Raw genomic sequence first — 12708 nt, forward strand, 5'->3', positions numbered from 1 at the left:
ATATTATTTTCACATTTTGGTCAAAGAATTGTTTCATCCATGTTTCAATATTACTTCCTTTAAGATGCCTATAAAATTCTCTGGGTATATTCTTCTTTTAGATCATAAGCCATGCACTAACTCCTTCCAAAACTCTATAGTCCTTAATACTATCCTTTTACAATATTTCTAAAATGGATGCATCTAACACTGAAATGCCTACTGTACTAAATACCAGTTGCCAAAATATTATTTTCTAAATAAATTCCAGAAAATGAAACTAATTTTAGCTATTTTAATGTTCCATTTTCACACAACCACATATACACTTTGTAACAAAGAAGATTTTAAAACACTGCGGTGAAGAGATTTTTACCTTCAGCACTGAAGTCATGAACACAGACAGGCCCATGAGAATAAAAATCATTAGTCCTGTAACTCGCTGTTCACGAATTCCCAAAAACTTGGGTTGTTCCCCTGGAGCAGAACATTCAGATTCAACTTTTAAGCTGTTGACATGACTTATTGACAACACTGTTGCAGCCACAAACCACGGAAGTCCCATGATAGAGCAGACGCCCAACATAACACCAACCATGAGCAAATCAAGGTGATAGCCAGCTCCTTTCTGGAAAGTGAAACGAACATGAATACTTGTAAGTCTAAACTGTTCTTTTGGGTTAAAGGACTAGACTACTTCATAAAGAGAGAAAAAATAATTTCCTCCCACCTCACATCTTTCAATTTTCTAGTTATTATGTAAACACCTCAAACTCTTGCAATAACACCGGACACAAAATGTAAAAATTACCTTCAATTTGTGCTCCTTTCTGTTTATGATGACAGCTGTAATCTGTTGATCCATAAAGATGAGAATGGTACAAAGCAGAGCTGGGATAGCGGCTATTAACAAAGTCCACCAAGGATTTTCTCCCAACGGGCTTATGATCCAGCCCCTACTTGGATCAGTAGGCTGTTGAAAAATTAAAGATGAATAGAAAGAAAGAAGTTTCCTCCTACTGCACAAATTTCCACATCATAGGTTGTGTCTATTCCAAGAAATGCCAAGGAATCAAAAAAGGACTAAATTAAATCTTGGGACACGGGAGGGAATTACTTGCAAAGACGGCCACAAGAATGCTTCCCATCCCTCGATGCAAGTCGCTAGTCCAAGTAATCAGTCTTTCCATCTAGAGGTGGGATCCATTTCCTCCCCTGGGACCTAGGATGCCTCTATGGTTTACTTCAGCCAACAAAATAAAGCCAAAGTGAAATGTGTGATTTCTGAGTGTTGATCTCAAGGGAACTTGCAGCTTCTTCTCTAACTCTCTTGGAAGCCTGAGATCAAGCTGTTGAGTAAGCCTGGATAAGTCTTCTTGAGGATGAGATACAACAAAGTGAGAGAGAGATGGGAGCCAACTACCCCAGCTGTTTCAGCCATCTGAATGGAGTATATTGCCCCATCAAGGCAGGGGATGACTGCAGCCACACAAAAGATCCCAAACCAAAAGACCCAACTCTACCCTACTAGGTTTAAGTACCAAGTGCCACAGATTTATGAACAAATGAGGGATTGTTGTTTTAAAGGCTTAATGTTTGGGGAAGTTTGTTATAGGCAAATAGGTAAGTGAAGCAGAGTGTCACTTCAACAGGCTCCTAACCTACTTCAAATAAAGTGAGGTCCGTCTACTGCCTAGATCAACCCCTAAACTAAACTGCTTTGAAGATCTTGCAGACTAGTGATCTCAGCAGGGTCGGTACTAAATCAGAACTGGGGCCTCAGGACGTACTTTTCCAAAGCATCTACTGACAAAAACCTGGCACTTTATTAGACACAAATACATTTTGATGCTGAAACATAACATCTGTTTCATAACAAAAATTTTAAAAGATCTTAAGAGAGTTTAGTTTTCTTGGAGGGCACTGGATATGTTGAAATCTAAAAGTGTTTTCAGGGGCGCCTGGGTGGCTCAGTCTGTTAAGCGGCCGACTTCGGCTCAGGTCATGATCTCGCGGTCCGTGAGTTCGAGCCCCGCGTCAGGCTCTGTGCTGACAGCTCAGAGCCTGGAGCCTGTTTCAGATTCTGTGTCTCCCTCTCTCTGACCCTCCCCTGTTCATGCTTTGTCTCTCTCTGTCTCAAAAATAAATAAACGTTAAAAAAATTTAAAAAAATAAATAAATAAATAAATAAAAGTGTTTTCACTACCTAAACTTCACCTTAAGCCTGTTTTTTCTTCATGAAAACATTTGTCAACACATAGAGGAAATTCAATATTTTCAAATTCAGGTATTCTAATTTTCCCACACTGATACACATTAAACTGCTTAATATTCAATACTGTACCTGAATAAAAATATTTTACCTATACAATGCACAATTCTTAAGTGTTCCTTGATTTATTTCCCCAATGCAGCTTATGACCCTTGAAATCAGTTTGCTACTGGAAAGCTAGATCAATGAACGGATAACAAAAAATATATTTAGGAATGAAAATAAGGCACTGTGCCCAGGATTGCAGGAAATTACATCAATATTTCGAACCAGTATTAAATTACAGTTACATTTATTTCTAAGACTTGGTAAAAATAAAATGAGTTCCATATACTCATCTCTTAATTAAGGTCTAAAATCTTTAGTGGTTCAATAGCTATGCTTTTAAACAAAGGTATCCAAATTTTATTATATACTCTCAACAGCAAAATTTTAAAAATTTGAATAAAATTGAGTATATCCAATGGCTCAATACGCATCTATGTGTTATGTTACTAATGGTGCTCCATAGTAAAATTCATATAGTAAATATTATAAAGCTAATTTTCTCTTATTTTTTTTAATTTATTTTTATTTTTATTTTTTTATTTTTTTTAATTTTTTTTTTCAACGTTTTTTATTTATTTTTGGGACAGAGAGAGACAGATCATGAACGGGGGAAGGGCAGAGAAAGAGGGAGACACAGAATCCGAAACAGGCTCCAGGCTCCGAGCCATCAGCCCAGAGCCTGACGTGGGGCTCGAACTCACGGACCGCGAGATCGTGACCTGGCTGAAGTCGGATGCTTAACCGACTGTGCCACCCAGGCGCCCCTCTTATTTTTAAATAAAAATATAAGGAGACCTTCTATATAATTTTAGTGGATCATTTTCCACCCATGCACTCATACTTTGGAGGCCACTCGTTTTAAAAATAATTCTTTCCTCCAGTGAAAGAAAAAACAGACCAGAATTATATTCACTGTATTCCTTATTTCTAATCCCCTTTAAACCTTCTATCTTTAAAAGAAGTCACATAATTTGCTATAAATATAAACATAACCAGTGACACAAATACTCAACTATAAGAAAACCCCAGAAATTATTCAAAAGTTACCAACTCCTACTTAGATAGGGAAACAATTCTTGGATGCTGTAATACACTTGTGGTCTGTTATGTACAACATAACTACAGTCTGCAGATAAAAGCAAAGGGTTTCTAACTGGTCAGCTAAGTATCATTTTTCTCCTTGAAGAATACATTCGATTCTCTCCTGATTTTGCTGGAAAATGATACATGCAGAATTCCATTTCATTATCAGATTCACCACCCTTCTAGAAATTTAACTAGAATCTCTTTGTTACACTTTTAAATTCAAGTTTGAGTCACTTCCTTATAAAGAAATGAAGAATGTTTCTTCTGCCTGGAAAACACATCACAAACTCCAGCTATGACTGCAGGGTCAAAGTTTTTAAATGACTCCCAACTATTTACCATTAATATTTTCATTCATTTTCCCTCATGGGACTAACTTTGATACCTTCTTGCCTGTTTCCTAAGTAGATTCATTTGTCTCTTCTCATCTTGTCATTTTTTATGTATGTGAGAAATATATATATATTTCTATAAAGTGTCCCACTTTAAGAGGCACCTGGGTGGCTCAGTCGGTTGAGCATCCGACTTCAGCTCAGGTGATGATCTCATGGTTCATGGGTTCGAGCCCCACATTGGGCTCTGTGCTGACAGCTCAGAGCCTGGAGCCTGCTTCAGATTCTGTCTCTCTCTCTCTCTCTTTCTCTCTCTCTGCCTCTCCCCTGCTTACACTCTGTCCCTCTCTCTCTCTCGAAAATAAACATTTTAAAAAAATATTCCCATGTAATAAATAACCAAATGTTTTAATCCTTACCTCAAATTTTTCAGGAACATGAAGTTTAGGAGATGGAACTCCTACAAGGTAGTCAATTGCAACCATTATTACTATTGTGAGAAATACAGCAAAGTCACTGATTGTCGATCGCACCTATGTTAAAAGGATCAAGTTAAAATAAACACAGAAAAACTGTGTGTCCTTTCTAAATAATTCATATCTTTCACATTAAAATATGCCACTAGAAAGTGTCAATAAGGTTTTTAATTAGTGATAATGTGTCAATGAAGTACATTTATTTCTCGTATATTTTCAAAAAGATAAAAGACACATTTCCCAACTAACCTACCATCCCTCATGGTACCATGATCTTCCTACTATTAGTTCAGACATGTAATATACATCTTTCTCTAGAAGTAATTGCTTTACACCTATTTGACATCAAGTATTAACCTCAAACAATTTACTACAGTTTTGAAATAAACCAGAGAAACAAAAACTAAAAACATGAATATTACCAGAACTCCAAAATCACATCCCAATTACCTTGGTAGGAAAATACCGCTTGGTCTTAAATTGCTTGAGGAATGAAGACAGAAAAAATGTTGTGAAAAATAAGATGACACTCCAAAAGAGCACATCTGGAATATAAGGTCCATGAAGACCACAGGCTGACCCTACAAACACACCATGAAAGGTTTTACATTCCTGGGGGGAGGGGGGGGGGGAGGGAAGGAGAAAAAAATAGAAAAAGGAGAGAATAAGATTCTCAGATACGTAATAAATTACTAATGAACTCTATTGACTCTAAGATGCTAGTGACTGAAGACATGCCATTATTTTATATTTTACTTAGGAAGAAAAAACACTGCCAAGTCAACTTGAACACATCATCAACCGTAAGACACACCCTGAGTTCAGAGATGCTATAGTTTGAAAAATATATGAATCTTAAATCACTGAACGAAAATACAGTATTTTGCCAAGTTACATCACACAGTCCTTTCTTTCAACTCCACCTACTCTTTAGTGAAAGCTTCAGAGTGAATAGTAATTTCTGAATACTTTGTATGCATTCTTGATGGTCCACAAGTTTACTATCTTTCCCGTACTTCTAAACAAGTCACTTAAAACAAAAGTGCCAAGTTCAAATGAGGAATAAAAAGTTGTTGGGCTTTTGTGACTTCACTCAAGACTCAGGATTAAAGCATGGGACTAGGAGCAGTAAATCAATCATTCAAACAGTATTTCCTTTTAAAAAAAATCAATAACTTAATGATACAGCATAATATAAATGCAATAATAGAAATATTTTGACCAGATTTTCCTTTTGGGGAAAAAAAAATAACTCAAAGGCAACCAGAGATTAAAAAGGACATATGCCTCTAACGTCCTTTTTCTCTTACTTATATTCTAATGAGACTTGTTTTAACGACACAACTCAGGTTTACCAAGAGAAAAATAGTCTGAGGTTCCATTATTCTCAATTTCTATGTGTGAAATGAGTAAAGCCTCAAATTTACAATATGGCTCACAAAAATAAAAGCTAAAAGTACAAAAACAAAACAAAACAAAACAAAACAAAACCCAGGCCTTTTGAATATTAAGACACAGCAAAAAGACCTGTTATCTATAATATCAAGACCTCCTATTCACCATGGAATGAGATTTTTTTTTTAAACAAATCACTTTCATTTGAGCAACTCTGTTAACTCTACCTCTTTCGTAGCAAAAATGACTTTTTAAATATAAAGCAGTCAAGCATGAATCTAAGTTGATTACTGATATATAATGCTTTAAGTCAGCAGTGTCCAACAGAACTTCCTATGATGATGGTTCGATGTCTCCACTGGCCAACGTAGCAGTCAGCAGTCACACGAGGTGACCGAGCACTTGAAATGTGGCTAGTGCAACTGAGAATTGAACCTTTAATTAAATGTATTTAACTTCAATTTAAATAGATACATGTGGCCAATGGCTACTATACTGGACCACAGAGACATAAATTATCAATGAGATAAAATTTCAGATATCCTTCCAATGATATAGTTAGGAGTTATATTTAGTGAGAAAAAAATGGCCTACAATTGCTTATATAAAATTGCTTATATGATATAAAAAGCACCACAGAAACTCAGGGGATCTTGGTTTTGATATTGCTACAATCACTTCATGACTTAATCTCAAATGCCAATCTGGGAAGTGCCCAAAACAGATATTCTACAGCTAGGACAATATGCCCCAACAGAATATAAGAAGACGTAATAGTATTCAGTACACAGTAGGTGCTCATTACATGTTTTTTGTCCTTCTTCCTTCCTGAGGTGCTTAAGTTACGTTAGTCTCTACAAGTCTCTACAAGTCTACAAGTCTCTACAAGTCTCTGAACAAGGTTTAGTTTGACACTGAGGTATGAGGAAAGCACTCAGGATCTTCTAAATAAGCTGTTCATGGAGCAGATAAACTGATACAGAGCAAGCAGGACAAGAAGATGTGGGCTGTTCTAAACTGCCAACTCCAGTATGTGCAACCACAGTCATAGCAAACACTTCCCATGAATTTATCAATCTACGTGGAATGAGAAACCAGAAGTATGTTCACATCTTTTTAATAATGATACCTTGGAAGTCATATTTAGTCCTTTTTATCCCCCTTACCAGGTTCATTCTTTGCAGCCTACTGTGTGATACATAAAAATGTGGTAACTCCTATCTAGTCAACACAACACTGTGTTCTGAAAACATACCATAACTACTAATCAAGAAGAAAATGTAGGTCTACTCAGAAAAAGCTAAAGAACTAGGTTATTATTTGCAAAATCCTTTATCTCATAATGTACTCACAGAAACAGTGAGATTCTCCCAGGAAATATCATGTGCTGTTAAATTCTTTTCCTTCCACACCTTGAGGGTTTCATTGCTAGGGTTGGAGGGTTCAACACATACACATCTGAGAAATGAGAACAGGGTAAAATTTTAAGATCCTACATTTCATGTTTAGATTGTATTATATCAATCACCCAATGTGGCAGCTTTTAATCTAACTTTTCTCCCCATGTTGCAATGCATGGAGACTACAAAGTGAAAACACATCAGAAACAATGGAACGGACGAGGTTTGCCTTATATACATAAAATGTAACAAATACAAATATCAATACAATGATATTTTAAAGAATATCTTAATGAAACTTGTTAGATGTATTCCGGGGGGGGGGGGGGGGGGGCAGTGCTATTTTCTTTTAACGTTTATTTAGTTTTGAGACAGAGAGAGACAGAGCATGAACGGGGGAGGGTCAGAGAGAGAGGGAGACACAGAATCTGAAACAGGCTCCAGGCTCTGAGCTGTCAGGACAGAGCCCGACGCGGGGCTCAAACTCACGGACCGAGAGATCATGACCTGAGCCGAAGTCACCCGCTTAACCGGCTGAGCCACCCAGGCGTCCCGCTATTTTCTTTTAAAACCTGACAAGATACTACCATATTTAGTAAGGCCACTCTACTAAATCTTACCTACTTGACCCCCACGGGAGCAGCTCTGCCTCCCCAGGCACACATAAACGAAGCACGAAGCTCCCAATACAGAGATACTCCTATTTCCGCTTTGTACTCTGACAAGCCCTACCTACTCATGCTCATCCTTTATGGATCTTAAGTTTCATTCTTAAAGAAATAAATGAAAAACAATTTTTCATCAGGGTAGAACTAGGAAAGTCATAAGGAGATCGGAAAGTTCAGTTTATATCCCCAGAACTCACTCGCCTAAAGAAAAACTAAAAACGCGCGCGCGCGCGCACACACACACACACACACACACACACACACACACACACAGAAATCTCTAACTGTGGATTTAAAAAATAAAAAGGAGAAACACACAGGAATATTCCCAATTAGATTATCAGCTGTTTAAGAAGAGGCAAGAGGCTGGACGTTGGATTCATTCCATGCTCTATCATTTCCTAGCTGTGTTTGACCCAAGGCAAGTTTTAACCTCCATGAGGCTGTTTCTTCATACACAAAAGGGGCTAGGATATGAATAACTAAGTCAAATGTGATATGAATTATGCAACAGCACTACACAGCTGTACCCCAGTATTTTGGTAACCACTTTCTCCTTGTAAGTCAATCAAATGCAGGATCACATTTATACTAAATGCTATATGCTACAGACAGCAAATACAGGCATCTACCTAGATATGTTAGACTTTTAATTGAATATATTTGTCAACCTTCTGTAACTATTATGATCACTTTTCAAATCCTATTTTATTCCAGAGTCTTAAAAGATGTTCAATTCATGCTTTTCTTATCACAAAGCAAACAGTCCACCAAACAGCATCAGAGTGTGCTGAAATTACACCGTAAAAATAACTTCAAATAAAAATGATCAGACTTCAAAGATGTTAATGAAAATGCAAACTATGAGGAATATAAAAATCTCTGCGTCCCACATTCAGGACTTGGTTACAGAATACGAGATGGAACACAAGATCTAACAAAATTGCTTGATTCAAATATACAGTGCTTAGTTGCCAAAGAATTGCATTTAAATTGACTGATCCAATTCAAACAGAAGATCAAAAATACACACATTTGAGAAAGTTGTTTCGGGAAATAAAAATGACTGAATTTGTTCAACTGTATTTATGTTCCTACTGAGTGCGTCGGTCAAGTCTCATCTGTAACAAACAAGTCAACCTCCACATGGCTAGTTGGGTAAGTTACAGCTAGATATACCATGAGCATCACATGCAAAATAAATGCTTTTAGGCTCAGACATTGCTGCAAAAAATACATTCTAATAATATTGGGGAAAAGAGAAACACTTACGAGTAGCTGGTCAGTTTATCTAAGTTGTTGTGCATATTAAATGCATATATTTCTCCTAAGTGAAAGAGCTTCTCCAAAGCCTCGTAGATGAATATGATGCAAATAAGAGCTGCAAAAGCCTCCTCTGTAAATCGAGTGATATAGCACACAAGGCTGCTCGCATCTGTTGCAACCAAAACAATGCACAAGAAGGAAGTCCACAGACCGATACTGGTTCTTAAAGACAGATAGGAAAGCTGATAATCTCTGTTTAGGGAAAAAATGTGGACATGATCAACATACACACACAGCAGTGTATATCTGTAATTAAGATTTTCACAACAAGCAATAACAAGAGTCTAAAAACATAAGCTTCCTAAAAAGAGTAAATTACAGAATAACAATAATGACTAAAGAAAGCCCTCGGTATGTCTCTGCTGCAACTGAAGATAACAGAATTATAACAGCTTACTTATATAAAAGATTTACAGTGAAAGTCCGCTAGGCAATCAGTATTTCAAAAACAAAGACCTCACTTTAGAAATCAGTTCTGAGGAGTAGAAGACAGACGTGCAGTCTACAGAACTACATGGGACTCTCTAAAGACCCGGAAGCTCTACGTTAACATGGTAACCACACCCCGTCCCCTCCACAGCCATCACTAACATCTCCTCTGCCACCAGTGTCGCCACAGAAAGTGACTTCATTTTTTAAATTCAATTTCAAATAAGAAATTACTTTAAGACCACAGAGTCCAGAACACTTCAGGTCATTGCATTCTCTCTTAGTCTATGCAGCTGGCATGCCAGATTGGAACCAGAATCAGCTTGTTCAGTGAAGAAGCAATCAGAACAAGATGAGTTAGATGAATCAGATATTTCAATAGGATCAAGTGATTTCAGGCTAAAATATTCAATGGCATTTATCTCACAAAAGGAATAGTATTGGCCATGTCAAATTCCAACTCTACCAGCTACAGTACCCAGAACTGATTCCCACACTGTGAACCCTGCCAATGGAAACTGACATCTCACTCTGACAGCTAAAATTCATTCTGCTAAATAGACCTGATTGGCAAAGTCAGCTACAGCCTCCAAGATCCACCTCTTTTTAAAATTCCTTTAAAAGACCAACATACCAGCTAATCAACAATTAGATTAACTCCTTCTTGCTGGGTTGATGCTTTTGCCAGCACAAAGGATTTTTATTGCGCAAGTGATTTGTTGACCAGGACTCAAATGCACTGATTTTATACACACGGTGATGGGGTAGGTACAATAGCAGGGACGGGAGTAGGGTCAACCACACAGTAGCCCCCAAATACTGAAAATATGTATACTGTCTTTTTCAGCTACTAAATATATAATGCACTTAACTAAAGTTAATAAGCAATATCATTATACACATACGTAGACACATGTGATAAGTAAATAACTATTACGTACCTGCAGAACTTAAATAAAATTTTTTCAAACACTAAAACTGGACCTGTGCTCCCCAATATTGTTAGAGGTTGCCCAGCAAACAACGAATAGGCAATCCCAGTTAATGATGCTCCAAAAAGAGACTCTATTGCACTCTGTTTAAGGAAAAAAGAAATGAATAGAAGTAATACATCATAAACATTATCTCTGACCTACTGAAATACACATAAGACATCTGAAAAATAAAAACACAAATCAAGTAGTTAAACACACAAAGCAGACACAACTTTTGATTCTTAAATTTCTGTTTTAAATATGGACAATTACAAATACATCTTAAATACACAGGGAAAACTGCTTTGTTTTCATATTAAAAGTGAGCTTTTGCAATCAACCTTTATACAGAACTCAATATTGTGGGAGGCAGGAGGGAGGAGTAAATGGAAGAGAAGCCTAGATTCTAACTCTATCTATGGGTATTTTACCTCTTAAGTCTGTAGGGAGTACAAATACACTTGTTATTGTGCATACTTTTATATGTCTGAAATAATTCATTAAAAAAATAGGAAACATTAAATACTCGATATGGTGTGCTACAAAAAAAGACTCCTCCAGATAGGTAAGTCAGAAATTAACAACTGATCCTATCAGTCGCAAAATGATTTCTAAAGAGCAATTTTCCACACATTTCAAAGAAATTACTCTTATATGATAGGCTTAACCAATAGACATCAAAAATAAAATGCTTTTAACATAAAATAGATGGAATATCTCCTTTAAAAACTCAGAGCAACCATTCAATGAACAAGTATGTGACTACTAAAGCTAGGTAAAAAAAAGGTAAAATAAGAAAATCAAAGACTCAAGAAAGTGTAAATCAAAGCTAGTACGTCAACTTCTACCAATAAGACATCCTAACTCATTAGTTAATTAGATGATGAGGGGTACAGGCTATGCCACTAGACACAGGGGAGGGATCAGAAAGAAAAGAACAGTTCATCACTCACAACATCAAGGTCAACTGGAACGCACTATCAAGAAAGGGGAAAGCCCATCATCGTTGGGAAAGGCAAGGAAAAGAAGCTCGTGAGAAGCACCCCGCCTGGACGTGGGAGGCAGCACAGCAGCAGAAGAGCAGGGCTTCAGAACCAGATTGGAGCAGACGACCCTTTACTACTAGATGCTAAGCCACTGGCGTTATTCAAACTTTTCGAGCCCAACCCTACTCATTTTTCAGCAGGAGCGGTAAGAGCCGGGGGAACTTAGTGAAGCGGTGTTTGAGAAAACACCTAGCCAGCCTACCGGCTGACACACAGAATGCACTCAATAAATGGCAGAGATTCTCATCAGCAGCAAGAACAGCATCTTCCAAAATCAAAATCACAAAATAACAGTATGCAGTAAAAGTATTATTCAACTATTAGTATAAAATAGGACCAAACTCACATACGTCAGCCAAAACAAAGGGCCCGTATTAACTGCTAAGCCATTATAAAATATACGGTTCAATCAGAATACGCATATTTAGGAATGAACTGAAGCAGAGCTCAAGGCAAAGAAAAAAAATGTCTACATGGTGTCGAGAGAGAGCAAAAAACCGAGAAGAGAAGCAAGCAGATGGCAAATAAAGAAATGCTAACTGGGGGCAAACAGGCACAGAATAATAGCTTCCCTTCCCAACATGGTGTTAAAAAGGCAGAACCTGTCCCAGGAAGCCCTTCCTTTTACCACTCTGTCCGCCACTCCTCTCCCAAGCCCTTTACTGGCACGTTCACTAGTTCCTTCACCCAGATCTAGTCTTATCCTCATTTGTAAATGGTTTTTATGTTCATTCCCAAGCAGAACGGTCTCTCTCCCTAAGAAACCAGAGCCCTACCACACTGCCTTCCTCTGGCCACAATCAGAAGTCTCCATCTTACCCACCAGAAGCCCTACCAGTGTCTTCCCTGTACCTCTCCACTGCACAGCAGTGACCGCTCCATGCTAATCTTTCTTCTTTCTCAGAGCCTCTAGTTTGGCTTTTGCAAACTTACATCATCCTGATTCCTCTTTTCAAGTTCTGGTGGTGCTGTGTCTCATCTGCTGGGCCATTTTCCTCCGCAGTCTCATTCCTCTTCCGGTCCACAAACGTAACTCCGTACTTTTCCCTCTCCCCTCACTATGAATGATCTCCCCTGTCACCGTCACCTATTCCCAACCTTTATTCTTGCTCCTTACAAACTTGTTCCACTGTACAAACTCTGGAACTGTACCTCCTACTTGACGTTCCAACAAAGCACCTGAAAACAAACGCATCATCTCTGTATCACTTTCCTCGGTAATACTCCGAATTTCTCACTGTGGTCCTTCCACCTGCTACAGCTCCCCCCGATCTCAT

At 37.8% G+C, this 12708-nt stretch overlaps 1 protein-coding gene across 13 annotated transcripts in view; it reads right to left on the reverse strand.

The window, feature by feature from the left end:
- The window catches only part of SLC4A7 (solute carrier family 4 member 7), a 112627-nt gene that overhangs the window by 21015 nt on the left and 78904 nt on the right, over positions 1 to 12708 (reverse strand). For all 13 annotated transcript variants that reach the window (XM_060638462.3, XM_060638481.3, XM_060638477.3 and 10 more), the window contains 7 exons: positions 10353 to 10486; positions 8929 to 9174; positions 6941 to 7046; positions 4644 to 4805; positions 4137 to 4250; positions 791 to 952; positions 356 to 607 (listed from right to left, as the gene is read on the reverse strand). In XM_060638462.3, coding sequence (XP_060494445.1) covers positions 356 to 607; positions 791 to 952; positions 4137 to 4250; positions 4644 to 4805; positions 6941 to 7046; positions 8929 to 9174; positions 10353 to 10486 — 1176 coding nt within the window. The remainder of the gene's footprint in view (positions 1 to 355; positions 608 to 790; positions 953 to 4136; positions 4251 to 4643; positions 4806 to 6940; positions 7047 to 8928; positions 9175 to 10352; positions 10487 to 12708) is intronic.

Source organism: Panthera onca, chromosome C2 (genome assembly GCF_046562875.1).
Source record: "Panthera onca isolate mPanOnc1 chromosome C2, mPanOnc1 haplotype 2, whole genome shotgun sequence".
NCBI classification, from domain to species: domain Eukaryota; kingdom Metazoa; phylum Chordata; class Mammalia; order Carnivora; family Felidae; genus Panthera; species Panthera onca.